This window comes from Impatiens glandulifera, chromosome 1 (assembly GCF_907164915.1).
Source record: "Impatiens glandulifera chromosome 1, dImpGla2.1, whole genome shotgun sequence".
Lineage (NCBI taxonomy): Eukaryota > Viridiplantae > Streptophyta > Magnoliopsida > Ericales > Balsaminaceae > Impatiens > Impatiens glandulifera.
In genome coordinates this window covers 27,372,781-27,397,574 of record NC_061862.1, presented here as the reverse complement: position 1 = coordinate 27,397,574, position 24,794 = coordinate 27,372,781, and the positions used below count along the sequence as shown (strand labels likewise).

Below are 24,794 nucleotides of genomic sequence, written 5' to 3'. Positions count from 1 at the left end.
ATTTTTCGTGAGCACTCTAGATTCATTGTGGGGGATGGTTCTTCGATTAGATTTGGGGATGATATTTGGTGTAGTGTCAAAAGTCTAGATACGACGTATCCTGAGCTTACTTCCATTACTAATAGAAATTCCACAGTTAAGGACATGTTTGATCATCTATCTAGTGGTTTTGCTAGTCAAATTAGATACACAATGAGATTAAACATTATGGAGACTTCGTCCCATAAATCATAATAGAGTTTTACTTTTGTAAGACGCAAACAAGTGTATCGTCTGAACAAGACGTTATGCGTTGACAAAATATAGATAGTTTCCATGTAGGACATTGTTACAAGTTGTTCACTAAGATGATTCTATATAATTTTTGTTGGGAAAAAATTGAGAGTCAAAAATTTCATCTAAGATTTCATCCTTTGAATGTAGTGTTATTCATGGTGGAATTCTAACGGATGATATGTGCATGAAAAGTGTTGTATTATGGCTAGTCATTGTCGTATGCGTCACAAAAAAATTGAATCGGCAACTCACTTACTTTTGTATTGTCGAGTGGTGACTAGTATTTAAAATCTTTTGTAGAGTATTACTGAGATTCATTTGGTGATGCTTGAGTCTTTGGGTAGTTGTTAAGAAATTTGTTTTGATGCGGCTGATATGATATGTCTACATATTTGGATTATTATCATAATTATTATTTGATGAATTATCTAGTTGAAGAGAAATCGTCGAACTTTCAATGCGTATCATTCATAATACTATTATTATGACGTTTTTAGTTCAGAAAAACTAGACGGGGGAGTTAATTGTTCCTCTCGATGATTTACGAGCTTAATAATTTATTAAGTATTATTTTTTATATTTTTTTCTTTATATATTATGATTTTTCGTTGTGCTTAAACGGCTCATTTTTATTTTTTATATATAAACTTTTTAAAATAATAATAATAATAATATAATTTGTTAATATATTACCATATATAATATTAAAATATTTGTTTATATATAATTTTATGAGATTTTTTTTATATTCAACCGAGATGGTAGTAAAAAAAAATCAGAGGTATAAGGCGGAATTGTAAACCCCGATCACATTGTCATCCTTAGTTAAGTGACTTAAAGTACTTGCTCGAACTAAGCAACAGCAGCAGCACAAGAAGAAGAAGCGGTGGCCGGTGTGAGGTGGGACTTGGGAGAGAGATTGTACAGAGGAAGCACGGAAGAATGAAGAAAATCCCTCTGATTCTGATGGGATGCGGAGGGGTTGGACGCCAACTCCTCCAGCACATCGTCGCCGGCAGATCTCTTCACTCTAAACAGGTAATTACTTACTCGAACTGTTAAACACTCACACCCATGCATAAACGGATTTATATTGGTACTAGTCCAGATTGTTCTCCATAATCTAGACGGATTATGCTACTAGTACTAGTCCAATGCACGAACGTATCCAGATTGTTCTGCATAATCAAGACGGATTGCAATCCATCTGTTTGAATACAATTACAATCTAATTTGTTCCTGCAAAGAAACTCGTGAAAATCAAGTTTGCCCCAATGGCTAGCTGCAGTTTCTGTCCAATTGTTTGGAAGGGAAATAATGAAATCTACTGATAAATGTAAAAATAAAATAAAAAATGGATGTTTACTTACTTAATATTGATGGGAGAGAAATAGCATAGGGATTTTCCATGTTTATAGAGAAAATGTGGTTCCTTGCCGAAGTTGAAAGTGTTGTATTAGGTTGGAAGTTGCAGAAACGAACTGGGTAACGTAGTAGTCGCCCAAAGGACACCTCAATGTCAAATAGCTATAAATATCATTTTATAATGGATGAATGTAAAATCATCTCAAGCTAAAATCACCCACTAAACATGCATGGGCTGCTACCGAATTTGAATAGTAAGTTAACGCTGATAGACAGTTAAACAAATACCTTTTATTAATGGGAATGTTATCATCATTCAGTTGCCCTTCATAAAGTTGGCTTTAGTTTCACAGCCTGACCTATTTGAGCTTATTTTCAAATTTGATGGATGAATTGAGCCAAATGAAAGTTTGGATGGTGATTTGAGCTTTTGATTTAATTGCAACTGGTCATGTGAACTAATGTCCTCAAATTTTGTCTATTGGCATCATTTTTCCCATTAAGCATTAACTTCTTTTACACCGAAAAAGAATCCGATCTACCTTTTCAAGCATGTCAAGATCATGTTTTCTTACTATTTCTCTGTCCCAAATTGTTTTTTCTTCTGAAGAAAGTCTCTTTTTGCATTTTGTGCATTTGAAGCGTATTATTTTGGCATTTTGAATTGTTGTTTCATTAAGATCAGAATATGCTTATTTTGACTAACAGGGCGTGCATTTGCAAGTTCTAGGAGTATGTGATAGTCAGTCATCAGTTATTACTTCAGATGTGTTAACAACAGAGCTAGATGACACATTTTTAGCTGAAGTTTGCCGTATCAAGTCCGAGGGCTCTCCTTTGCTTGCACTGAGGGATAAAGGTATCCTGTCCTTGTTTTAATTTATTCCATTAGATTATTCTTATGAGCATCAATTTACACTTTACATACATCTATTTGAGACATTAAGATGGTCTTCTTGTGGGGCAAGCAACGGGATGCTTACTAAAATGATGGTATCTTCTATTGCTAGCTTAAATGAGGAAATCTCCAATTTGCTAGACAGTGTAACTTTATAAAATGTATTATTGGCTAGACAGTGGACATTTAATTTTGTTACGAATTCCAGGGGAATGCAAAATATCTTCTGGAGCAGAAGCAGTGAGAACGATCATTGATGTTGCAGCTCTTTTGGCTCGATCTACAGGTTTGTGACTTTTCTTACCTTGAGTGATAGCCTTACATTAGTTAGTTTCAGAAGTTGCGCTAAAAGAATCCGCTGTTATGACAGGTTTGGCATTTGTTGATTGTTCTGCCAGTTCAGAGACAATTGGGGTACTAAAACAGGTTGTTGATTTGGGTGGTTTTATTATCATGGCCAATAAGAAGCCACTTACTTCTTCAATGGTAAACAAGAGATTCAGCTACTGTTAATTCTGATAAGTTTGGAAGAACATGCTGTATGTTTTATGTCGTATTCATATTTTTCATCTTAGTATATCCCATTCAGTAAATATGTGAATCCATTATTACACTTCACCTTTCTCTGGCACAAATCTCCGAGAAAAGAAAAAGTGCCAGAGATAACTTATTCATCTGGTATTGTCTTTCAGGAAGATTACCAACAATTATTTGTTCATCAACGACATGTTCGGTTTGAGTCAACTGTAAGTATGCTATCCCTCAAAAAAAGATAATTTATTAGTGAGTCAATAAATTTTTCATGGCTTCGTTTGCAAACACTATTTCTGTCAGATTTCTCGTATGAATGTGGATACATATTGAGATCACATTTGGAAATTTGATTTATCATAGAAGTTTATAGATGGTTTCTCATCTGGATCAAAACAGAAAATCATTAGTTTTTTTCAAATAGGGCCATTGTTGCCGCAACATTCTTTACTTTGTTGAGAAACTTAAATTGAAGCAGTTTTTTAGCTTTGGATTATTAAAGCAAATGGAAGTATCCGATTATAGAAGGACTAAAGTATCAATCATAGCAAATAATGTTTATGGGCACATAAATAGATGATTAATATTTAATACTAATTCAACTCGGCTTGATGGTTGAGTTATTCAATGAACAACGTTCAAGTCCAGTGTTCAAGAGATGTATAGATGTTGTTTGTATTATTAGAAGTCGCATTCGCGACAATAAAGAACCCGGATCTACAAACACAAAGGTTAATCAATTGTCAAAGCAGTAAAATTCCTTGAAATACTAGAACTAATATTAAATGTAGAAGGGAAAAGATCATTGTGTTTTGTGTCCATCGTTTAGCTCAGTAATCATATTAAATGTAGAAGGGAAAAGATCATTGTGTTTTGTGTCCATCGTTTAGCTCAGTAATCATTCTTAAAGTTTTCTCACATTAATTTGCTTCTTGACAGGTTGGTGCTGGCCTCCCTGTAATTGCAGCCTTAAACCGTATGATTTCATCTGGAGACACTATTTACCGTATAGTTGGGAGCTTAAGTGGTAATAAGCTTTTAAACCTTATCCCTCTATGCTTGGTTTCCACTCTTGTTGTTACATTTCCTTCTCTCTTTATAGGTACACTGGGCTTTGTGATGAGCGAAGTTGAAGATGGAAAACCATTCAGCGAAGTTGTAAAAACTGCTAAAAGCCTTGGTTATACAGAGCCAGGTTGAATTTACTGCCACCTCTAAGATTTCTTAATTGGCATGCTTCATTTATGCTTTTTTATGTTTCATAGTAAGACAAAAGAGATTGTTCAATGCTGAGAATCTCCTTCCAAGCTTTCAAATGATAAAAAAACGTTATTTTTAAAACATTGGCCCCATTTTGAAACACCTTGATACACAAATTCTGGATCCAGAATTGTATTTGATTGAGATTATGTTTGGAAACTAAACTTAGTCTAAATCAAATTTAGAGATTTATGTGTTGTTTCTCATCAAGTATTTTCAAATGGGGTCATTGTGGTGCGGAAATTTTATGATGATTAGAGATTGTGCAAGCAGATTCTAATATTTTTTTGTTTCTCACTCTTTTTTTATCACAGATCCTCGTGATGATCTTGGTGGCATGGACGTAGCAAGAAAGGTCTAACCGTGTTCCATTTTGTACTGCAATGAAGTTGATTCTAATTGATTTTAGATCTCACAAAAATAGGATATTATCAATAAGGACTAGTTGCAGGAGTTAAGTTGGCTCTTGAAAATCTCTCTTTATATACTAGGACATAAAACCATTGACAAACAGACAAATTCAAAGCTTTGTGAAAATATCATATCTCAAAAATAACAGTGACATTAAAAACATTATCAATAACTAGGTAATGAAGTTAAATAATTAAAAGCCTAATTGGTATGTAAACCTCAACATTCAAATTAGATAATTAAGAATAACTAATTAATTAAATTTTAAGTTTTCTATATGTTGGAATTTCATTAACAATATCCATTAATGGCATATAGATATCCCTAAAGACTGTAAGGTGATTACAATTCTCATTTCTCAACAAATACTTTCATGAATGATGAGAAGGGAGAGTTCCAATATATAAATACTATTATAAGTGGAAGGGAGAGGAATATTTTTGGCACAATGAAGTTGTATCCTCTTTCATAAAGTGTACATAATTTCTTAGGACCTTGTCAACTCTGTTCGAGTTTGAGAGCCTTTGGAAAATTGCTATTAACCGCTGAAGTACAACCTTGTTCAACCAAACTGGAAGAAGATTAAATCTTTTGTTACTTCATTAATTAGTGTAAATTTCTAAGAAAGAAATGTTAATTATACTTCTGATATGCTTTTTTGAAAGAATGATTTCTAGATTTCCCATTGATTGAACTGGTTGATTTGATTAGATGGGTATATTATACACACACCCATACTTATATCTATGCATTTCATACTACTTATTAATTAGTCTACTTCTTATTAATTAGTCTACTGTGTTGTGGAAATAGGCTTTGATTCTTGCTCGGCTCCTTGGCAGGAAGATCAACTTGGACAACATTAAGGTTGCAAGATGTAATCATAACAATAAATCATGATTTTCATTTTGGCTCATGTTTTGTTTTCTTCTTTTTACTGTTTTTCAAATGTTTTAGGTTTTCTTTGGCTTGGTTTGTAGGTTGAAAGCTTGTATCCTGAGAAAATGGGAGCTGCCACTATGAATGTGGAGGATTTCTTGAAAAGTGGCCTTCCGGAGCTTGACAAGGACTTCCAGGAAAGGGTTCAGCTATCTGCTTCACGAGGCAACGTGCTCCGATATGTTTGTGTCATAGATGAATCAAGGTATGACTTTATTATATGAGCATATGTAAAGGTTATCCTGAATATATTATACTTTATGGTCAAAAGTGTCATTATATTAAATTCAGGTTAAAGAACATTTTATCTTCTTAATAACCTTTATAAGGCACTCGTGAGTAATTCTTATCATCATTCAACCTATCAATACAATTGCTTTTATATATTTAACAGTCTTCTTAAGCACATAGGAAATATCTCTAATTTTCTCCTTCCTATATTCGACCCAATCGCTAGTTGGATATAGATTCTTCTTTGCAGATTATCAATCTTGTTTGTTTTGCATTTTACAAGAATTTCTCAAGAATTATTTTATGGACTTTTTGTTCATTTCCATCGTTCAACCTCTTTCGAAAGGAGTTGGACCTCTATTTTTATTGTGTTGATCGAACTCAAGCACTTTAGACCTATTAGCCCATTCGACCGGAGTTGGACCTCTGTTTTTATTGTGTTGATTGAACTCAAGCACTTTAGACCTATTAGCCTAGTGTCTAGATTCGACAAAATTCTGGTTAAAACATTAGAAAATAGGCTTAATTTCCACTTCCTGTGGTGGACTCTTTGGAAGGAGCACAACAAACGTACCTTTAAAGGAAAACGGTTCAGGAGAGAAATGATAAACTGTATTTTTCTTCACTTATTCACAAAAAGATAGCAATTTAGTAATCTTCAGATTGTGTTGGATCAACAAATTAAACAAAGATTACAAATTGATTTAGAAAGAAGGGATAACTAATTTTGGCGTAAAATGGACCTGTCTTCTTTGGCGAAGAATAATAAAATTGTAGATACCATGTTTCTCTCTTAACAGGTGTGAAGTTGGTCTTCAGGAGCTTCCGAAAGCTTCTCCATTGGGACGATTAAGAGGAAGTGACAATATAGTAAGCCTTTCTATTTTTCTATAAGTTCTGGGATGGTATATAATAACACAATAACCACTAAACATTTCTTTTATTGTAGGTTAAATGACTAAAATATCATTTGTATTTAATATTTTAAAAAGTTAGAAAAAATAATTAAGTTATTTTAGTTGATGATTTGATTGATGATGGGACAAGAGGTTCATCAAACAAGACCTAAACTCTAATTTCTGTGAAAAATCCTATAAGAATTATTTATATTTTTCATGGCTGCAGATGGAGATATACAGCCGATGTTACAAAAACCAGCCGTTGGTTATTCAAGGAGCTGGAGCTGGTAACGATACTACAGCAGCTGGGGTCCTGGCCGATATCCTTGATATTCAGGACCTTTTCGCGAAATGATGCTTTTGAGTTTCTTCAGTCCAATAGAGACACCTGAGGTTCGTCGATAATTGAGCTTCTTAATCCGAATGTTTTAGAATCACTTATTGATCATACTGTTCAATTTTTGTTTTCTTGGGATTTTGGTTTTCTACATAGAACTTTTGGCAGCTAAATGGGAATATGACTAAAAGGCTTGCTGTATTTTTGAAAGGCATTTATTAGGCTTACCAATATACAGATGACAAGTAGCATTGTTTGTGGGCCCTTTGTGGTATTAAACTTGGAATTTTAGGCAGATCTTCCTAATTTCAAGTACCAATCATGTTTGTCATAAAATGAGAACATAATTGTTGAAAAGTATGCTTCTTTTTCTTCTTTCTTTTTTTTTACATTTATCATTGTCTAGTGGAGACTCATATTTCAGGTCCATGGGCTGTTCTTGGCCATTTATTTTTATTGCAGCATAAGCCTTATTATAAGTGTGTGATGGAAATTTACCATCATGTGAATCATTTCAAGTTTCAACCACCATGGAATTTATTAATTAGATCTGAAATTAATAAATATTCAAACTACATCCTCCTGTTTGCAGCTCTTACCTTTTTACTTTTGCTGTTATTCTCTTTTAGATCAACTTTTGTTTTGGTAGTTGTTAGGTAGTACTTTGAATTTAATGTGGTATTGCATGAAGAACATGATTAGATAGACCTGTCACATTGAATTCTTTCGATTTTATCTACGAATACGAAACAGCTACAGCTACGTGATTATGTTAACTATTAAGAATAATCAATTAGTTGCTACATGTGATTTCAATAAATGGACAATAATACAAAATAGTTATGACGACGAATTCTAATAATGTAAACAACTGTGATGCGATTCATTGCTAAATCTGGGGGTATTTATTTATATTTGGAATGGATTCTTGTAATTGCATTACTTTGAACAAGTTATTGATCTAGGTAGAAGACATCATCATTAATGGTTACATTTCTTATTAGAATTGCTTTTAGACTATTAATTTAGACTTTAAATACATTGTAGAAAAATGTTGCTTCTAAATGGATTTGAATTGTAGGAAAATGGCCCCTTTTTTCATGTTTGAGAGTGTAAATTGAAATTGAGAAATAGTTTAGGGGCTTATTTATTAGTGTACAGGATGACAATGACTTGTCCACTTGTAAATTTTCTTAAGAATGCAAGCAATGCATGTGAAACATTTATTTTATTATGATTTGTTTTAAGGGTAACGTATAGCAAATTAATTTCCAGTTTAAAATTAAAAATAAGAACCAATTTACAAAAATAAAATAAAAATTGATCAGATCTAACTATCAAGCAATTTCTTGATGTTGAGGTTGATTTGAAAAATGAATTCATTTAAGTTTTATAATGATGAACATAAAAAATAGTCAATGTTTTGTTTATATGTGTACATAAAGGATTCGCATACTCATTTACAACTAAGAGGTAGGTGTTAAATTAGTCGTTAAATGATAATTCAATTCTTAAATTAAGTATTAAATTTATTAAATTTTTTTTTTTTAATTTTTGTTTGCACAGTCTCCTTATGCTATTCTACATCTTTTATTTTTTATACATTATAATGTATTATATTGTTTTAATATTTTATAGATATATTTAAAAATATATTATAATATATTATATTATTATTATAATATTTTAGATATATTTAAAAATATATTATAATATATTATATTACTATTATTATAATATAATATTATTATTATAATATGTCAGATATATTTAAAAATATGTTATAATATATTATATTATTGTATCAATATAATATATAGACTTTAAGTACATTTTTTTTAACTAATAGTTATATATTTTTATTTTAAAAAACAATTCTATAAAAATTATAATTTTAAATTTTAAAATAACTAATATATATAGATATATCATATATTATTAAATATTACTTATAATATATATAATATTTACAAATAACTAATATAAATTATAAAATACAAATATATAATTAAATTATTATAAGTTAAATCGCTAGAAAAATAATTTAACTGAAAATTGAACTAATTAATAATAAATCGGTAAAATAAAACCGATAAGTTATTGTTATACAAAAAAATATCACCGAAAAATTCAAATTAAAAGTAAACCATACAGGCTAGACTTAGTAAAGTCTTAATAGTGAACCAAGAAGGAAAAAAAAAAAATTTCAAACTTTTATTGATATTTTTATTTTATTTTTGACTAATTTAAGGCCAAACATTTGTGCCTAATTGATATGATTAAAATGTATATTATTATATATAGAAATAAGAAGTTATTCTTTTGATTATACTAATTAATTAACATGATAATTTTATTTTTAAGTTATCAAATTAACATAAATTAAATCTCACATGATTGAAAATATATATAAGACTATTTAACTTAAAAACAAAACCAATAATTCGTATCATTAAAAATACCTTTAATATATTTTTTTTTTTGGTAAAAATGATATATTGAAATTAAGATGAAATAATGAAAATATTTGGATTATATGAATTGACATTTAATTTATAGTTGAAGGTGTGAATGTGATGAGCTGTTGCATTTATGAATCTGTTAAGAAAAAGAGACTTATGTATGTATTCAATGCCTGCCTGCCGCCTATAAAGACATAACTCAACTCCTTCAATTCTTCAACTACCTTTACTATTTTCTATATTCAATCCATCCATCCAGAATTAACCTAACCTAGCTAGCCAGCCATGGCCGCAATCGCATTCCTATTTACACTTTCTTTCCTTCTACCGATTGGATCTCATGCCGCGTCCAATGCCGTACCTCCGACGACGTTCTCGCAGCCACCGGCCGCACCGCCTATGGAAATGGGAGGAGGAATGTTAGCGCCGGGACCGGCGGAGGACCCTTGCATGAATGCGCTGTTTAATATGTCGGATTGTCTTACTTACGTTGAGGTAGGGAGTCAAGAGAAGACGCCGGATAGTAAATGTTGCCCGGAGCTTGCAGGTTTGATTGACAGCCAACCGATCTGTCTTTGTAAGCTACTCGGAAATTCATATTCTAGCTTTGGGATTCAGTTCGATGTTCAGAAAGCTCTCAAACTTCCCTCTGTTTGCGGCCTTGATGCTCCTCCCGCCAGCACTTGTTCTTGTAAGCAAATCTCTCATCTCTCATTTTAACCTACCTAGATTATTATAAACCCTAACTAATCTCTTCCACTATCATATCAGAATTATTAACTTGGGATTTCTTACATATAAACAAATCACCAACCGATCAAATAATTTTATAGTCTAGTTTTAATTAAGATAATGAATGTATTTGAACTAGGATAAATAATTTTATAGTCTAGTTTTAATTAAGATAATGAATGTATTTGAACTAGGATAATATGATAAGAGAATTGACGGAGGATATTGAGTAGATTAAAAATTTAATTGGAAAAAAGATTTTTATATTATTTTTTTCCCTTTTAACAATTATATTTAAAACGCTCAAACATAATAAGCCTAGTGTAAGTGTCATATTCATAATAATATAATTTACCTAATTAACTACACGTCAAAATAAATGCAATTTATAGCTAGGATGCCAATATTATATATATATATTCAATTATTGATAGTTTCTACCTAAAATTGTGGCTCAATTTATACCATATGTTTGCTCTCTCTAATAATAATAAAAATAATATTTGTTGATAGGAGGCCTTAATAAATTATATTTTCTCTAAAAAATATTGATAATTTATTATTTATACAGTGTTAGGATATCCAGTAAATATGGCACCAATTGGAGCACCAAGTGGAGCACCTATGTCTACACCAGATGGTGGTAATGGTAATTAATTAAAATGCATTTATATAATAATAATAATAGTTTGTTAATTATTTAAAAGTTAATATTTAATTTGTATTAATGTAGGTATGGGGGTGCCGATTGGAGGTCCAATATTAGCTCCTCCTCCAGGAATTTCTAGCAATGACAAGCTAATAATATCATCATCAACTTTAATTATTGGAATTTCATTCCTCTATACATTTCTGCTGCAGTAATTCTTCTTCCTTTAGTCTTAATTAATTTCTATTGTTATATTATTCATGTATTGTATTCTATGCAAACACCCATTACATTATTAATTAATTACTATTGTTATTTGTTATTACTGTTTGAATTTATTAATTGTTCATCATGTATGGAATTGTTGTCATCTTATATTGTATCATTGCAGAGTTTATTTGAAAATCAGTATTTTCTTGCACTTCCTCTCTCTCTTTCTCTCTATATGATATTGATTTCATTTCAAAATGGTTAAAAGTTCAATTTTTCAAATTGCTTTAATAGACTATCTGTTTTACTTTCTTTTTTATTAAGAAATTTGTCCCTTCCAACTAGTTTTAATTTAGTTTAAGACATTTGTAGTGATAATAGAATTTGAGATATTTATTTTTATAAATAAGATTTTTTTTTTTATTTAAACTATTTTGTGAGTTATTTGTTAGATTATTCTATGTGATTAATTTTATTCATTTAGTAAACAATATTATTTTTAAATAAATAATAATTATTTTTAAATCCAAAATGTCATTAGTAAACTTCTCCAAACTAAATGAAATATTAATTTTTTGTAAAACATCAAGTGAGTTGAATTTTGTAAACAAGTTCTAAAACATTTTGCATGTAAAAAAGACTAAATAAATATTAATTTTAATAACTTTTTAATGAAATATAATTATGTCAAAAAGTCCATATAAGTTACCTAGCTAGCTATTTTCAAATATGCTAATAATGTTATGAAAAATTAACATAAACATATATAAAGAGTTAAAGACCAATATATCTTTATAAATTTCAAAATTAAATCATGAATATACCAAAACATGAACCCTAATCAACATTATATAATAACAAAATGGAGAAGGGCAAAACGGGAAGAAAACAAACCATTAAACATTGATAACAGCGGTGACCGGAATATCAGTAGGGTCAAATCTATCTTTCTGTGCCTCTTCAGCCAGTTTAGCCAATCTAAGAAGACTACTAGTTGCCAAAATTGCCCTAGGGCTTACGTCATGAAGAGCTCTAGCATACAACGCCCTACAAGCAATACAAGCCGCCTTCTGCAACTTATCGCCGCCGTCGACAGCCTTATTCATAGGTCCCATAATACAATGTCCAAGAATCCTCAACGCCGGCTGTAAAAGCTCCCATGGAAGTTGAATCTTCCCGCTTTCTCTCTCCTCCACGTCACCACTCTTCGTCACCTTCTCATCTCTTTCTCTCGTTTCCTCTTCACGCTTTTTACGTATCACCTCTTCATCTTCCTCAAGACAATTTTTATACATTTCCCCATCTTGCCCTGCCCAGATTCTGCAAAACTCGCAGAAATCGAGTTTCGAACCTAAGGGCATTTGCGAGATTTTACCATAATAGAGCTCCAGCGCTACGCCGACGATACGTGCCCGGCGAGTTGATCGGACGGTTCCGTGTGGTTCTAATGATGGCGAGAGAACTGCTAGATTAAGATCGGTTGATGAATTCTTAACCGTAAGTTTCGTCTCGTGGTAGATACTGCAGTGAGATAGGTCCGGGATGTTGACGGTTACGGCCTGGCCGTTACGAGCGGAGGTTTCGTGTGCATAGAGAGCGAGGAGAACGGCTTCGAATCCGGCGAGAGATCGTCGTTTGAGGAGTGCTCCGACGAGATATGCTCCTGCGTTAGGGAGGTAGGCTCCAGCTACGGCGGGGACGAAACGGAGGACGATTAGTTGTAAAGCGGAATCGCCGGATTGAAATGTGTCGTAGAGCCATCGGCAGAGGTTATCGTCGCCGGCGCCGGCTGTAGGGCTTCGTAAGAGAGCGGAAATCTGTTTGGCGATTGATGTATCTAGGAGGAGGGATAGGGCTGGGTTTTCGGAAGATGAGAGAGATGATGGAACGGAAGATAAGATTCGGGAGAGTGATGCAATGGCGGTTCGAGCTTTTTCGACGGAATATACATTGTGCGTTGCGGCGGCGCCGGTGGAGGATGGAGGATCGCCGGTGGATTCTTCGTCGGAGGACATGGAGAATAGAAGAGAGAGAATAATAATATGTGAGAATGAAATTGAGAAAGAGATTGTAAAATGAGAGTAGTAGAGAGAGAAGATAGGATCTTATAACCGTTTAACCAATAAAATCTAACTTCATTTATAACCGTTTCTAGACCGTTACAAATATATATGTGCCATTTTTAAAAATCAAAATATTTTTTTATTTTCTTTTTAAGAATAATTGTTATATGTCAATACATAACAACAATAGAAAATCTTAAAATTTTCATTCCATTCGTAGAATAATGATCGAGTTCAATCAAAAGGCGAAAAATCCAATAGATTGATGATAAATTTCTCACAAAGATTCTAACAAAAGTTTTAACAAAACCTGCCGATAAACGGAACCTGGGATGAATTATTGATGTGGGTAGAATAGAAGAGTTAGAAAGAAAGATTAGAATTGGAACTGCATAAGAGAAGTGTAACCAAGAGCATCGAGATGAGCGGCCATTGCTTTGTTCATGGGCGGCGGTCCACACCTCAGTATCTTCAAATAAACCAAGAAAGAAACTCAAACTGTCAAAATTTTCAAATCCACGTAAACAGGAATACAATTTATAAGACTGAACCTTAATATCGGATCCTGGTTCAGGGATGTGTGCTTGAATCATCTCCCTGGATATGAATCCTTCCCCGCCTTCCCATCCTTCAGGTGGCTGAGTGAGTAATTAAAAACAGGTTAAGAACTAAGCAAAGTGCAAAACCAAAACAAATCTATTCATTTGTTCTTCACAACTAGCTAGTAGGAACCCGAAAATGAACCATGGAAAAAAAAATGTAAAGTTTAAGATGTTGCATTTATTACTTAAACTAGCAGTAGTCCGAAGCTAAGACATTTGATTGATCATAATTTTTTTTAAGGGAAATAAGAATTAAATAACCTGATTGAGAACATAGTAGACTTTAAAGCGGTTAGGAAAAGTACTAGCCATTGAATCCAGCTCTTCCTGCAGAGAATTGCAACAAAGCATACACAATTGATCAAAGTTGACAGACATGCAATTGAATAAAGATTTAAGGTATTTCCGGTGCATCGTTCACATTTTCCATTTTTTTGGCAGATGAACCTTCTTTAAAATCCTTAAATGCAATAAAATATGAAGACTGGCACTTTTTTTTCTATAACTTCATCTTCAGCAACAACAAAAAAAAGGCTTTTATACCTTCAAAAGAATGTCGTCATATGTGACATTTGCATAGATAAGTTGCACGTTGGTTTTATCAATTGGATTCTCCAGTACTGCTCTGGCAACCTGAAGTTGATGAACGACAAATGTGATGAGCAGATAAGTCAGCAGATAACTAAAACCTACACAAAGGGGAACAAATAAAAAATTCTCTTTACAAGCAAAATTTTCATGTTTTTGCAGAGTTAAGTCATATACCTGGAACATTGGAGCAATACCCGTACCTCCAGCAAGCATACCAAAAGCTCTGACTTGCCCAGGTTCATATTTGAAGCGTCCCTTAAAACAACAACGTAAGTGAGTAAAGAACAAAGGCTATATTGTAGACATGACTTCTAAGATAAAAAAAAAAAAAAAAAAGTGGATCTTTCTCTCATTTTCATGTACTTCTTACTGTTGCTTTCTCTCATTTTCATGTAGTTTTGGACACTCCTCGTGTGTCCTTTTTAATATTAATGAGCAGTTGACCTTTTTCCCAGAAAAATAGGAAATGAATGAAATGAGGAGTTAACTTTCATCTACGGACAACTGACTTGAAAAAGAAGCTTCACCTGGAATAACTAATGTCCTTGTCCTTTTGGCCCATGTTAATTTTAGGATTGTCAGAAATTTTGGAGTATGCACAGTTAGGAGATTGTTTTCTACATCCTAGATAGAATACATGAAGCATAGAGACAGATCCAAACAAAGATATGGAGATGATAACATGAATTTAAGAACTAGCGCATCTATTCTTTTCTATTGTGATTCCAAGCCAACTTGTGCACGTCTTGACTAATCTTGAGGAGGCTAACACAACCACTGTCATGGTAGCTCAAGTGGTAAGAAACTTGAAATAAGAGACAGAGGTCTCCTATTCAATTCTCATTTAAAGCACCTTAACTGAAATGGGGTATAGCGGTGGGATGTTGTGCTAGCTTCTTTCAGGAAAAAAAAATTACTTCCATGACCCCACTTTAATTTTGGTGTTTTTATTGGGAATCAAACTTGATACCTCATGATGGTAAGCCCATTAATCCAATATTATTTTCAATTTAGCTACACATGGTGGGTTTGTTAGCATCTCTTCTAACCCACCTTAAATTAAAATCTTTGTTTGATTGATAAGATTTGATATCTAAGATAATAGGCTGAACTTTCCAATTCTTCTTCACACCAAGACAACAGCAATCAATCAAAATTTGCAATAATTTTTCGAAATCAACACCAGGAAGTTGCAGTCTTGGACAATATCCATGTCTCATTTAAGTGCAATAACGTCAACAACGAAGGCATTCAAGCATGGAAGAGAAAAGTCGAAGTGCACCAAGATAATTCCCCAAGACAATGCCAGCAGTTTCCATTATCAAATTCAACATCAACATTAAATTTCAACCTACCCCCATTGGGAGAAGTACATTTATGCTGTTTTGAAGCCTTCAAATTTAATGACAAAAGAACTAAATTTTGAAACACCCCCAAATTTCAGGCATCATAAGGGGTTAAGGGTCAGCCATGCCAAGATTGAAATCTTTCACATCTTAATATCCCACAACACTACCAAATGCAAAACCCATCATTTTGAGACCTCGACATTTATCAGGCCCAACTACGGTTGATCTTTTTTACCTCATTTTGATTGATAATATAACAACTTTCAGACCCTAAGTCCACCATAAACCATAAAAATCTTCTAAAGCATCTAAATAATGCTAATCCATGTCTTCAATTACGTATGAGCCTAAAGATCTAGGGTTTGTAGAAGAAATGTAAGTGAGACTAAGAATGACCTAAGCCAAAGTGAGATAATCCCGATTTAACACGATTTCATTCATTACTCCTCCAAATAGTACATACTCCACTATTTATAAGTTGCTAACTTACTCTACTAATTCCCATAATATCCTTATACTACTTCTAATTACCTATTTCTACCCTTACATCTTCAGTCCTCTCTATATAGATAAATTACTGATTTTTCTTCCAAGGATAAGAGTAATAAACAGTGGAGTGGAATGGCCTAAGAGAAAATAAAAGGACTTGTTTGTTACCTTGGGTCCCTTTACATCCATGTAATCTCCTTCTTTCATTTCTCGGAAATGATGGGACATTCTTCCTTGTGGATACATCTGTTTCACATGAAAATGAATGTGTAAAAAACATTCACAAAAACCAAGGATCAATAAATAACTCTAATACCATTCATGTCTAAATGTAATCGAGTCTATCTAGAAACTACTATTTTGTCACAATCGCAATAACATTGGAAAGTAACCAAAGTAAAATTGAATGTGATATTTTTTTTAAACTATCAGCAATGAATGATATTCCAGAGTATCATTGTGAATTTTTACAAACATAACAAATAGTATTATAATTCATATGTTTATAAATCAGCTTGAGCAACTTAGACTGAAGATACCTTAATAACAAGCTCAAAATAACCAACATCAGTATCCAAACTTGTGGGAGTATAAGGTCTGATAACTTCATCGCCTTGACTATCCTTTCCTCTATTCAAAACTCAACAAGAAAATCAGATATGATAAAGAAAACATAGATATACAATCATCTCAAATATATACACACATGACTTACCTGCAGCTAATATGTTGTCCTATTGGAAGTCCCAAAACAGAAGTTGATTTGGGCAAAGCAAACCTAAATTTGGCGACATTATGGCTAAGTTGAGTAAGTTTAACAAGCTTGAATCTTTTAAAGATTTTAGGATCCAAACAACCTACAGATATGCATATTATGGAATTAGTTAACCTGGGTATGAAACAATACTGAAAACAATATCTCATATGTATCAGACATAAAAGGGTCGTCAAATTTAACAAATTTAATTGGGATTGATGGGAAAAAGAATGTACTTTTGAGTTTCTTGTTGGAGATGTAGAAGAAATAAGCGGTGCCGGCGCCAACAGCGAAGAGGGCAACAGCAACACCCACCATGAACTCAACCCTGTTAGATTGCATTAACGCCATGATCTTGAAGATTTGTTTTTTTGATTCTGAATGAGAAGTGCTCCTCTGATGAAGAAGAGGGCGAGCGGACCTTCAACAAAAAGACTGAGAGACTTTGAAAGCTACCATATTCGGGAACAATGAACTTTATTTCGTACATAAAATTTGTGTTTCATAAAATAGAAAATAAGTTCACATTTTATTTTATATATTTTACTATAAGATCCTATTGAACTTTTTTTTTCAAAATCATTTGTTTGAATAATCTTCATTTTACCTAACTTTAAAGATTTATTTTGAAGTAAAAATTGAATTCTTAATATTTATTTTTTAATTAATATTTTTGAAATTAAACTACAATAATAGTTAAATTAAGAGTTGTTTTTTATTAGAATGAATTGTGAAATTGAGACTCGGGTTAGAATTGGATTTGCGAATCTCAATTTTCAAAACCTTACAATTTATGATTTTTATTTAAAATTTTAAACAGTTTTAAATACAGTTAACTTATTATATACGTTGATATTTATAAATAAATAAAATAATCAATGTCACTATTTTAACTACCGATTTTAACGAAACGAAGATTTTGACTACCGAATTTCACAGTATACGTAGTTAAACCTATAAATTCGCTAAAAATCGGTAATTAAATTATTGGTGACATTGATTTTATTTATTTATAAATACCAATGTTGATAATAAGTTAACAAGTGTTTAAAACCAATAAACAAAACCTTCTTTATATAATTTTAACAATAAGAAACTCCAATTTTAATAATAAGAAACTCTAAAGTAAGATTTGAAAAAGATATGTTTCTACCTAAACTATCTTACTAATAAAAAAAAATATATAGAAAACATTTATTAGATTATAATTATTGAAAAACACAAGAAAAGAATTATGATACACATGTAAAGGACATTAGGGTTAATGCACTAATTGTAGTTAATTGAATAAAGATATAAAGTAAAACAGTTGGGGATAAGAACTGATTCTGATTGGAAAAATAGTGAAGGCTAAGCACTCAAATATCAGTCAAACATAAAAAAATATTGATCAATTTGTTTAACTATTCGGTTAATTCGTGTTCTCTTTCATCACATCTTATTCACATAGGGTTCTATCCCTCTATTAATTTTTCACTATTTATCTTAATATAATATTTTTATCTTTTATGTTCAAGATTTACACATAATTCTACTTCAAGGTATAATAGTGGTATCATAGTTCGTTCTTTGTAAAATAGTGTGTACAAATTGAAGTTTATAGCTGAAGTAAATTTGTATTTAAGACATTTGTCTAAAATTACCACTGTAGTCGCTGCTTAGAAATAGTTCACAAGAATCCTAATCAAATCACTCAAAAATAAAAAGAAGAAGTGTTGCAAAGGATGAAGATCGTCGCAAAACTGTAATACTCCCTTGGCGCGATCGCGAATTTGAGTTCGCGATATTCACACGATTGCGATCGCTTATGTAATTGTAATTAGCCTTTGTTAAACCTAGTGACCGCCAACATCATTTTTGTTTTCCGATTTCGTTTGTCACGGACACCATAGAGTCGGCGCTCGTTTGAGGACACGGAAGGTGGATGATAGCATATAGTTGGAACTATATCTTCCCATCAATTTGTTGAGTTATGGAGCCTACACTTATAATAAATTCTACATTGTTAATTAGAGTTTATTGAGTTTTCTTTTTTGTTTTGGGCTTGGGCATGACCAAAGTTTTTAGGTTTATTACCTGAATGTTTACCCTATAAATATGTGATTATTAAGGGTTTACATTGTTAAGACTGAATTCTAGAGAGATAAAAGTGTGAGGAAAAAACTTTGTATTCATTCTTCTTCTTCATAGTAATCTGGTGGTGGCTGAAGTGGATGTAGCTCAATTTGAGTGAACCACTATAAATCTGTGTGTTCTGTGTTCTTCTTTCTTGTGTTTTTACAGATTGTTTTCAAACATGTCGGATTTGGGAGATATAAATCCTAACACAATTTTGGTTGTTCACTGTGGTCCTATTAAATATTTTCTTAAAAGAATCTGGGTCTTTTTTGAAATGCAATCTGCCTAGTAACTTAATTAGTCGGAAATGACAGAACTCGAAATGAAAAACGAGCTAAAAGAGATGTGTTTAAAGTTCAAAGAGAATATAAAACATTAGATCGAAATGATAAACGACTCGTCCGAATGAAAAAATGTTGACCGTAATGCAGAAGGTGATTATGCTATTAGAGGAAAATGTTAAGGGCGAAACACTTCAACAATCAACGAATGTTTTAGAGATAAACATCTAAACTATTTTGGCGAATTGAAGAACTCAAGTTCGGTTCTTCAAGTGACCCAACAAACCAGTTTTGATGAAGTAAAAGTGGAGACTCAAGAGGTTTACGAGATAAAATGCGGCAATTTTGGGTTTGGAGAAGAGATATGCAGTCTGCAAAATTGTTGATTATTTTCTTAAAAATCCCAAAATTAGTCTTGGGAAACCACTAAATGTGATTAACGAACAGGAAGTGCAATCGACATACGTTGATAAATTGTGAGATATAGCTCAATTTGTTTTGACAGGTGATGCATTTGAAAGTCTCAATGACCAAATCTTGGCCAACGACCCTATATTTCAATAATGTCTTATTCAAGACAAGAAGTGCGATACTTTTTGTGGTTTGAAGAACCACCCAATAATAAAAGTTGTATTCGAAGAAGTTTGGTCACAATTTGTTGATGAAAATGAAATCATTTATAACTCAAAAGAAATTTAAATTATTTCAGATATAATAGAAACCAGTGACAAAAACAAACATTTTTAAACAAAAGCTAAAGTAAACAACATCACTTAATAACCCTTAGCTGAAGTAATTAAACATTAGCTGAAATCATCACCAAACATCCATACATTTAAGAGACAATTAAGGAATAGTTAAGCATAAAAGTAGTCCCTTTCTGCCACTTTTTTTTTCAGTATTATCATCATATATTTCTAAAATCACCACAAACATTATACAGCCCACAACTTTTTTTTTTCTGGAAGGGAGAAAAAAAAATTGTCCTATTTCCACTTCTTTTTTTTCTAAGAAATTCTTGACCTGACCCTCCTGCCGCTAGTATCGCCACCGTCTGAGAGCTGAGCCCAAACGCTCAGGGACTTTCCACCGCCGCTGCTGCATTCCTCCTCACAACCTGCAACCGTCTTCAGGATCTCCGACTGTAATGTTGGACAGTTCTCCTTAAGGTACTGGAAACCGTCAGACCTCATAACAGCTGTCAACAGATTAATGAATACAAATGTTAATGTGAAATGTAACATATTCTAGCTCTAGTGTCATTTTACACAATGAAATTGGCAGAATGGTAATAAATAGACATTCAAATTACTTTTCTAACAAGTTCTTTTTCTTGTTTTCATTTAGACTAGGGTTTTCCACCTAGAATAGAAGAGGCAGTCTACCATGGCATCCTCGGAAATGAGACCTCGGTTCTTAGTTCAAGACCCTTACCACTTTTCTAACAATTTCCTCCCAATGAAATTTTGCAACCTTTGGTAAGACGTTATTGCCACAAAAGAGATGTAACTAGTTAAATGAAGTGTATATATTCAAAGACAACTTCATATTCTATAAATAATTGTGTTTCATACTGTCCTTCAAAATGGTAAATAAGCCAAGGGAGATATGAGTCTTGGTTACAAAGATTGAATGAAATCTAGCCTATGACTGAAGTATACTCGATTACAATGATCTGACAAACGAGTGTACAAAAATATTCACAAATCTAACTTCCTTCTAACTGTGCCTTATAAAGGATTCAAACAATAAGAAACTGGCAGTAAGTACACTACTCTATGTTCTATCTGTGTATAATTAGAAGAGCCTTTGCTGTCGAAGTTGGACAGTCTTATCCTAAACTTTGGTAACAAAATTAATACCCAACAATTGCCTCCTTTGATCCCAACTTCCTGAAAATGCAGTGTGGTAACTAGGAGGTATATTGTCATTCGGGCCCACAAGATTGTTGGGTGGCTCAGAACCTAAGACATATTAAATCCCATATCGTCTAATTTATTGAGAAACTAGGAATTAGAAAATTGTAAACTAGTAGAGAATAGAAAACACAGAAGAATCAATGTCCATAACAAATATGGCATTGGTTTGCACAATGACATACTTAATCACAGTAGCTAGTGAAATTAAACCAAATGATATGCATGTATCAGACTAACCACCGAATCCCAAGACATACAAATATTGAAAATTGGAACACCCAAGACATAAGAAGATGTGAACAATACAGAAATGTTGTTCTAGTAATGAACTTTTGGTGGAATCGTAGGATGTATAGAATGTAGTAAAACAATTTTTCAATCACTTAGAGATCAGTAACAGGCACTAAATATAGCCACGACTTCTAGGAATTGAGAAAGGACTCAACGTAGAAGAGTAGTAAAGAGTAAAAGAATGATAATATCAATTTCCAAATGAAAATGATGGATTTTCATATTTTAGAGATTATGCCATTTCATATAGCAATTATACCCAAGGGATCAGTTCTCACCTGCAAGATTCTCAGCTGCAAATCTTAGACAAACCACTTTCAATTCTGTCGCATGAAAACAGTCTGCTAAAGCCAGAGTTTTGGCAACAGTGTTAACAGATATGTCCTTGCAGATGTAGGACTCGCACATCCTTCTTAATCTTCCCAGCTCATATTTATCAGCTGCTGATAAAATCTTTGCTATTAATGTATCGGATATAGAGAACTCGGGAGATGAACTAGAAGCTTCCAAATCATCTTCCAGAAGCTCATCTCGGTATATGAAATGAAGCATTGCCTGCAGCACAACAGATTTTACAATGAATCAATTAGACATGAACATTGGTAAATTTATTGTTAAGGGTTCAGTTGCTAGCTATTCCTAGTGGCTTTAGGTCAGATGAAGAACGCGATTGATTTCCATTTTCGCGTTATAAACATTAAGAAGGAAAATATGCTTTTCTTGCGGAAAAAAAAATATTTTTCAGACATAGAATTGACTTCAAATAGCTACAAAATAAAACTGGTTAAACATGAATAATAACATAAATTTGACATTAGTCAAGTAGCAATTCAATGTTGGAAACTAATATAATATTGATCATGAAGTGAGAGTTCAAGAGAAATTGAGATGAGAAGTATAGAACCTTCAATAATGCCATTCAATAATTTTAAGCTGTAACTTAGATATGTCTTTATACTAGTCTAACCCTAAACTAGAAAGTAAGTCCAAACACATACCACTATGACTCTGACTTCAATTGAATACTTTTGCATCAAAAGTAAATGCGAATACAAATTGAAAGAATAATACTGAGACAAAATAAAAATGCAAGAAATTCATGATGAAAGAGAAAAAACATTGTACGGTTCATGCAACAAATTAGTCAATTAAGGTACTTGTGGGGGAAATTTGGGCAAAAGCACAATAATTGCAGTTCAAACATGTGAATAGTCAATCTAGAAATTCATGAAAATCAATACAGAAAGAAACCAAAAACAGTTGTGGGAAGAACCTAAACTTGCAAAAAGGAGAAACAAAAGTTATTTTTCCCTTACTTGGGAAAACAATAAAGAAGAAAATTAGGGATATTCGCACCTTAAAAACCTTGGGCTCCATATCTTTTATCACAATTTCCTGTTTATTACCCTCTGGATCATCAAAAAATTCAGATCTAAAAATTTGAGATCTTGCAGCAAGTACCAACTTATGAGCATGAAATGTCTCCCCTGATACATTGAAAATTACATCTGAACCATCCATGTTCTCTAGTAAAGTGCCGAAATGTGCGCCGATATCTGATTCTGGCACCTTAATTGAGTGTAATCTTGAACAGTCTATTGCAGACACCACAACTCCAACAGTACAGTTAATTTTTAAGCAATCATCTTTCAGGTAATCTGAATTTTCAAGCAACGCTCTCCTGAAAAAACGCTTGTATCCCCTAAAAGAGAAAGAAACAAAGATAAAATGAAAGCGAAATCACACAAAATTTTGTCAAAAGGTACCAAATAATGAAAACTTGTCTTCAAAACCAGCATATGAAGCATTTATGATTTTGTTCAGGAAACTAATGAAACCAAGCACCCACATAAACAGATAAATATAGAGTGCATCTCATGAACAAAAGCATTTAGTAAAGCTCATGAAATATCCTGAAGTAATTCATGAATTAGAAGTAAATTGGTTCATCTCTCGACAATTATGCATATCAGCAGGGAAAAACAACATCCCTCCAGTAGTCCACTCCAACCATGCAAGCCAAACATAAACGATTGAATAGTATGTGCAATTTAAACCTCAACCCACAAAACAAAGGTTAAGGGCCTACATTGCTAAATCAATATGAAGCTGAAATGTAGGAACGATTGTAAAAATTCCCTTTCAATTATTTTCAGCTAATAAATAACCCATCTAAGTTACCAGCAAAACGAATCAACTAAGCATATAAATGACGAAAATTAAGATAGATTGGAGAGTAGACTAATCTAACCACATGCTGCCTCGATACTTCAATGTATAAGGCCCGCTCTCCAACGACCTATCAAAATGGCTATGAACCTTATGCTTTCCCTTCCCACTTTGATCAAGCAGTGTGAGCTCGAACAAAGCCCTGACATCCGTTCCTTCGCTCGCCAGCGCGATGAAGACCGATACATAGGTCGAATTATCCTCAGGATTCTTCCCGTCTGGATAGAAATATATCGCCCAACGATAACCACCTACTGTGAAATCCTCGCTGGCAATATGTTTGCCAATTCCCATACCTTTCGCGAGGGAATACCCCTGGATCACGAATTTGTGTGAGCCGTTAACGGTCTCGGTAACGGACCGAGAGCTCGTGGGCGAAACAAGGAGATTTTTCTCCGGAGTCGATGGTTCCGACATTGATTCAAAGTGTCGCAAACTAATGGCTGATCAACGTCATCGACGGAAATGCATACCGTTGCGGATGTTGATTGAAGCGAATTATTAGTAGAGATTCTTCTTTATAGATGTAAAGCGATGATGAAGATGATTGATGAAGAATCTGACAGCAGCAGCTTTGGAATGGAACCCGAAAATTGCTAGATTTTGAAGCCAGATAAGAGAAAAAGCCTAGGGTTTCTGTTTCTCTCTCTCCCTTCCTCTTATATCATAGAAGCAAAAACGTATACGCCACGTCACCTGACTCAGTCGGCCTTCAAGCCCGCACTTAAAGAAAAATAAAAAAAATAATAGTACTTTCTTTTCACATTTTTTTTCAATAATACTTAATTTTTTCACTAATAAACTGAAAAAAAATATATATATTATAGATATCATTAAGCGCCGGGTGTGGAAAAGCAAGATCAACTGCATACATTATTATTATTTTTATTATTATTATTTTTTTT

General features: G+C 32.9%; 5 protein-coding genes across 8 annotated transcripts; 2 read left to right on the top strand and 3 right to left on the bottom strand.

Annotated features, from left to right (window-relative positions):
• The first annotated feature begins 1,102 nt into the window (after nt 1-1,102).
• On the top strand, nt 1,103-7,453 carry LOC124921858 (bifunctional aspartokinase/homoserine dehydrogenase 1). Of its 2 annotated transcripts, none has more exons than XM_047462557.1 (12): nt 1,103-1,314; nt 2,350-2,500; nt 2,748-2,825; nt 2,910-3,025; nt 3,232-3,285; nt 4,010-4,097; nt 4,173-4,265; nt 4,645-4,685; nt 5,555-5,608; nt 5,722-5,885; nt 6,709-6,781; nt 7,037-7,453. In XM_047462557.1, the coding sequence occupies exons 1-12, from the start codon at nt 1,219-1,221 to the stop codon at nt 7,163-7,165; spliced, it is 1,137 nt and encodes a 378-aa protein (XP_047318513.1). In that variant the 5' UTR covers nt 1,103-1,218; the 3' UTR covers nt 7,166-7,453. The 2 variants fall into 2 exon arrangements, with proteins under 2 accessions (XP_047318513.1, XP_047318514.1); XM_047462558.1 differs by having other exon boundaries at nt 1,106-1,314; nt 6,712-6,781.
• Nucleotides 7,454-9,815: 2,362 nt separating this feature from the next.
• On the top strand, nt 9,816-11,327 carry LOC124921820 (non-specific lipid transfer protein GPI-anchored 12-like). 3 transcript variants are annotated; one of them, XM_047462519.1, is made up of 3 exons: nt 9,816-10,300; nt 10,913-10,981; nt 11,075-11,327. In XM_047462519.1, exons 1-3 carry the CDS (start codon nt 9,895-9,897, stop codon nt 11,203-11,205), a joined length of 606 nt encoding a protein of 201 aa, XP_047318475.1. In that variant the 5' UTR covers nt 9,816-9,894; the 3' UTR covers nt 11,206-11,327. The 3 variants fall into 3 exon arrangements, with proteins under 3 accessions (XP_047318475.1, XP_047318474.1, XP_047318473.1); XM_047462518.1 differs by having other exon boundaries at nt 9,817-10,300; nt 10,913-10,984; XM_047462517.1 differs by having other exon boundaries at nt 9,817-10,300; nt 10,913-10,990.
• Nucleotides 11,328-12,049: 722 nt separating this feature from the next.
• Nucleotides 12,050-13,261, bottom strand: LOC124921220. The gene has a single exon (XM_047461847.1). The coding sequence runs from the start codon at nt 13,213-13,215 to the stop codon at nt 12,097-12,099; it is 1,119 nt and encodes a 372-aa protein (XP_047317803.1). The 5' UTR covers nt 13,216-13,261; the 3' UTR covers nt 12,050-12,096.
• Nucleotides 13,262-13,457: 196 nt separating this feature from the next.
• Nucleotides 13,458-17,496, bottom strand: LOC124921221 (NADH--cytochrome b5 reductase 1-like). Its single transcript, XM_047461848.1, has 9 exons — nt 17,288-17,496; nt 17,010-17,151; nt 16,834-16,924; nt 16,463-16,540; nt 14,631-14,711; nt 14,409-14,498; nt 14,127-14,192; nt 13,815-13,901; nt 13,458-13,732 (listed from the first exon to the last, which is right to left on the bottom strand). The coding sequence occupies exons 1-9, from the start codon at nt 17,400-17,402 to the stop codon at nt 13,640-13,642; spliced, it is 843 nt and encodes a 280-aa protein (XP_047317804.1). The 5' UTR covers nt 17,403-17,496; the 3' UTR covers nt 13,458-13,639.
• Nucleotides 17,497-20,210: 2,714 nt separating this feature from the next.
• Nucleotides 20,211-24,556, bottom strand: LOC124921169 (BTB/POZ and MATH domain-containing protein 4). The gene is made up of 4 exons (XM_047461792.1): nt 23,912-24,556; nt 23,017-23,362; nt 21,939-22,215; nt 20,211-20,648 (listed from the first exon to the last, which is right to left on the bottom strand). The coding sequence occupies exons 1-4, from the start codon at nt 24,304-24,306 to the stop codon at nt 20,458-20,460; spliced, it is 1,209 nt and encodes a 402-aa protein (XP_047317748.1). The 5' UTR covers nt 24,307-24,556; the 3' UTR covers nt 20,211-20,457.
• Between the last annotated feature and the right edge of the window lie 238 nt (nt 24,557-24,794).

Bases quoted from the DNA above. Each gene is read 5' to 3' on its own strand.
- LOC124921820 (XM_047462517.1), top strand. From the start codon at position 9,895: ATGGCCGCAATCGCATTCCTATTTACACTTTCTTTCCTTCTACCGATT. The intron at 10,301-10,912 runs GTAAGCAAATCT...TTATTTATACAG, and splicing joins TCCCGCCAGCACTTGTTCTT to TGTTAGGATATCCAGTAAAT. The intron at 10,991-11,074 runs GTAATTAATTAA...GTATTAATGTAG, and splicing joins TACACCAGATGGTGGTAATG to GTATGGGGGTGCCGATTGGA.
- LOC124921220 (XM_047461847.1), bottom strand. From the start codon at position 13,215: ATGTCCTCCGACGAAGAATCCACCGGCGATCCTCCATCCTCCACCGGC.
- LOC124921858 (XM_047462557.1), top strand. From the start codon at position 1,219: ATGAAGAAAATCCCTCTGATTCTGATGGGATGCGGAGGGGTTGGACGC. The intron at 3,286-4,009 runs GTAAGTATGCTA...GCTTCTTGACAG, and splicing joins ATGTTCGGTTTGAGTCAACT to GTTGGTGCTGGCCTCCCTGT. The intron at 5,609-5,721 runs GTTGCAAGATGT...CTTGGTTTGTAG, and splicing joins TCAACTTGGACAACATTAAG to GTTGAAAGCTTGTATCCTGA.
- LOC124921169 (XM_047461792.1), bottom strand. From the start codon at position 24,306: ATGTCGGAACCATCGACTCCGGAGAAAAATCTCCTTGTTTCGCCCACG. The intron at 23,363-23,911 runs GTTAGATTAGTC...TTTCTCTTTTAG, and splicing joins AAGTATCGAGGCAGCATGTG to GGGATACAAGCGTTTTTTCA. The intron at 20,649-21,938 runs GTGAGAACTGAT...ATCTGTTGACAG, and splicing joins TGCAGCTGAGAATCTTGCAG to CTGTTATGAGGTCTGACGGT.
- LOC124921221 (XM_047461848.1), bottom strand. From the start codon at position 17,402: ATGGCGTTAATGCAATCTAACAGGGTTGAGTTCATGGTGGGTGTTGCT. The intron at 16,541-16,833 runs GTATCTTCAGTC...CATGTGAAACAG, and splicing joins ATTTTGAGCTTGTTATTAAG to ATGTATCCACAAGGAAGAAT. The intron at 14,712-16,462 runs GTAACAAACAAG...TGTTGTTTTAAG, and splicing joins TGGATGTAAAGGGACCCAAG to GGACGCTTCAAATATGAACC.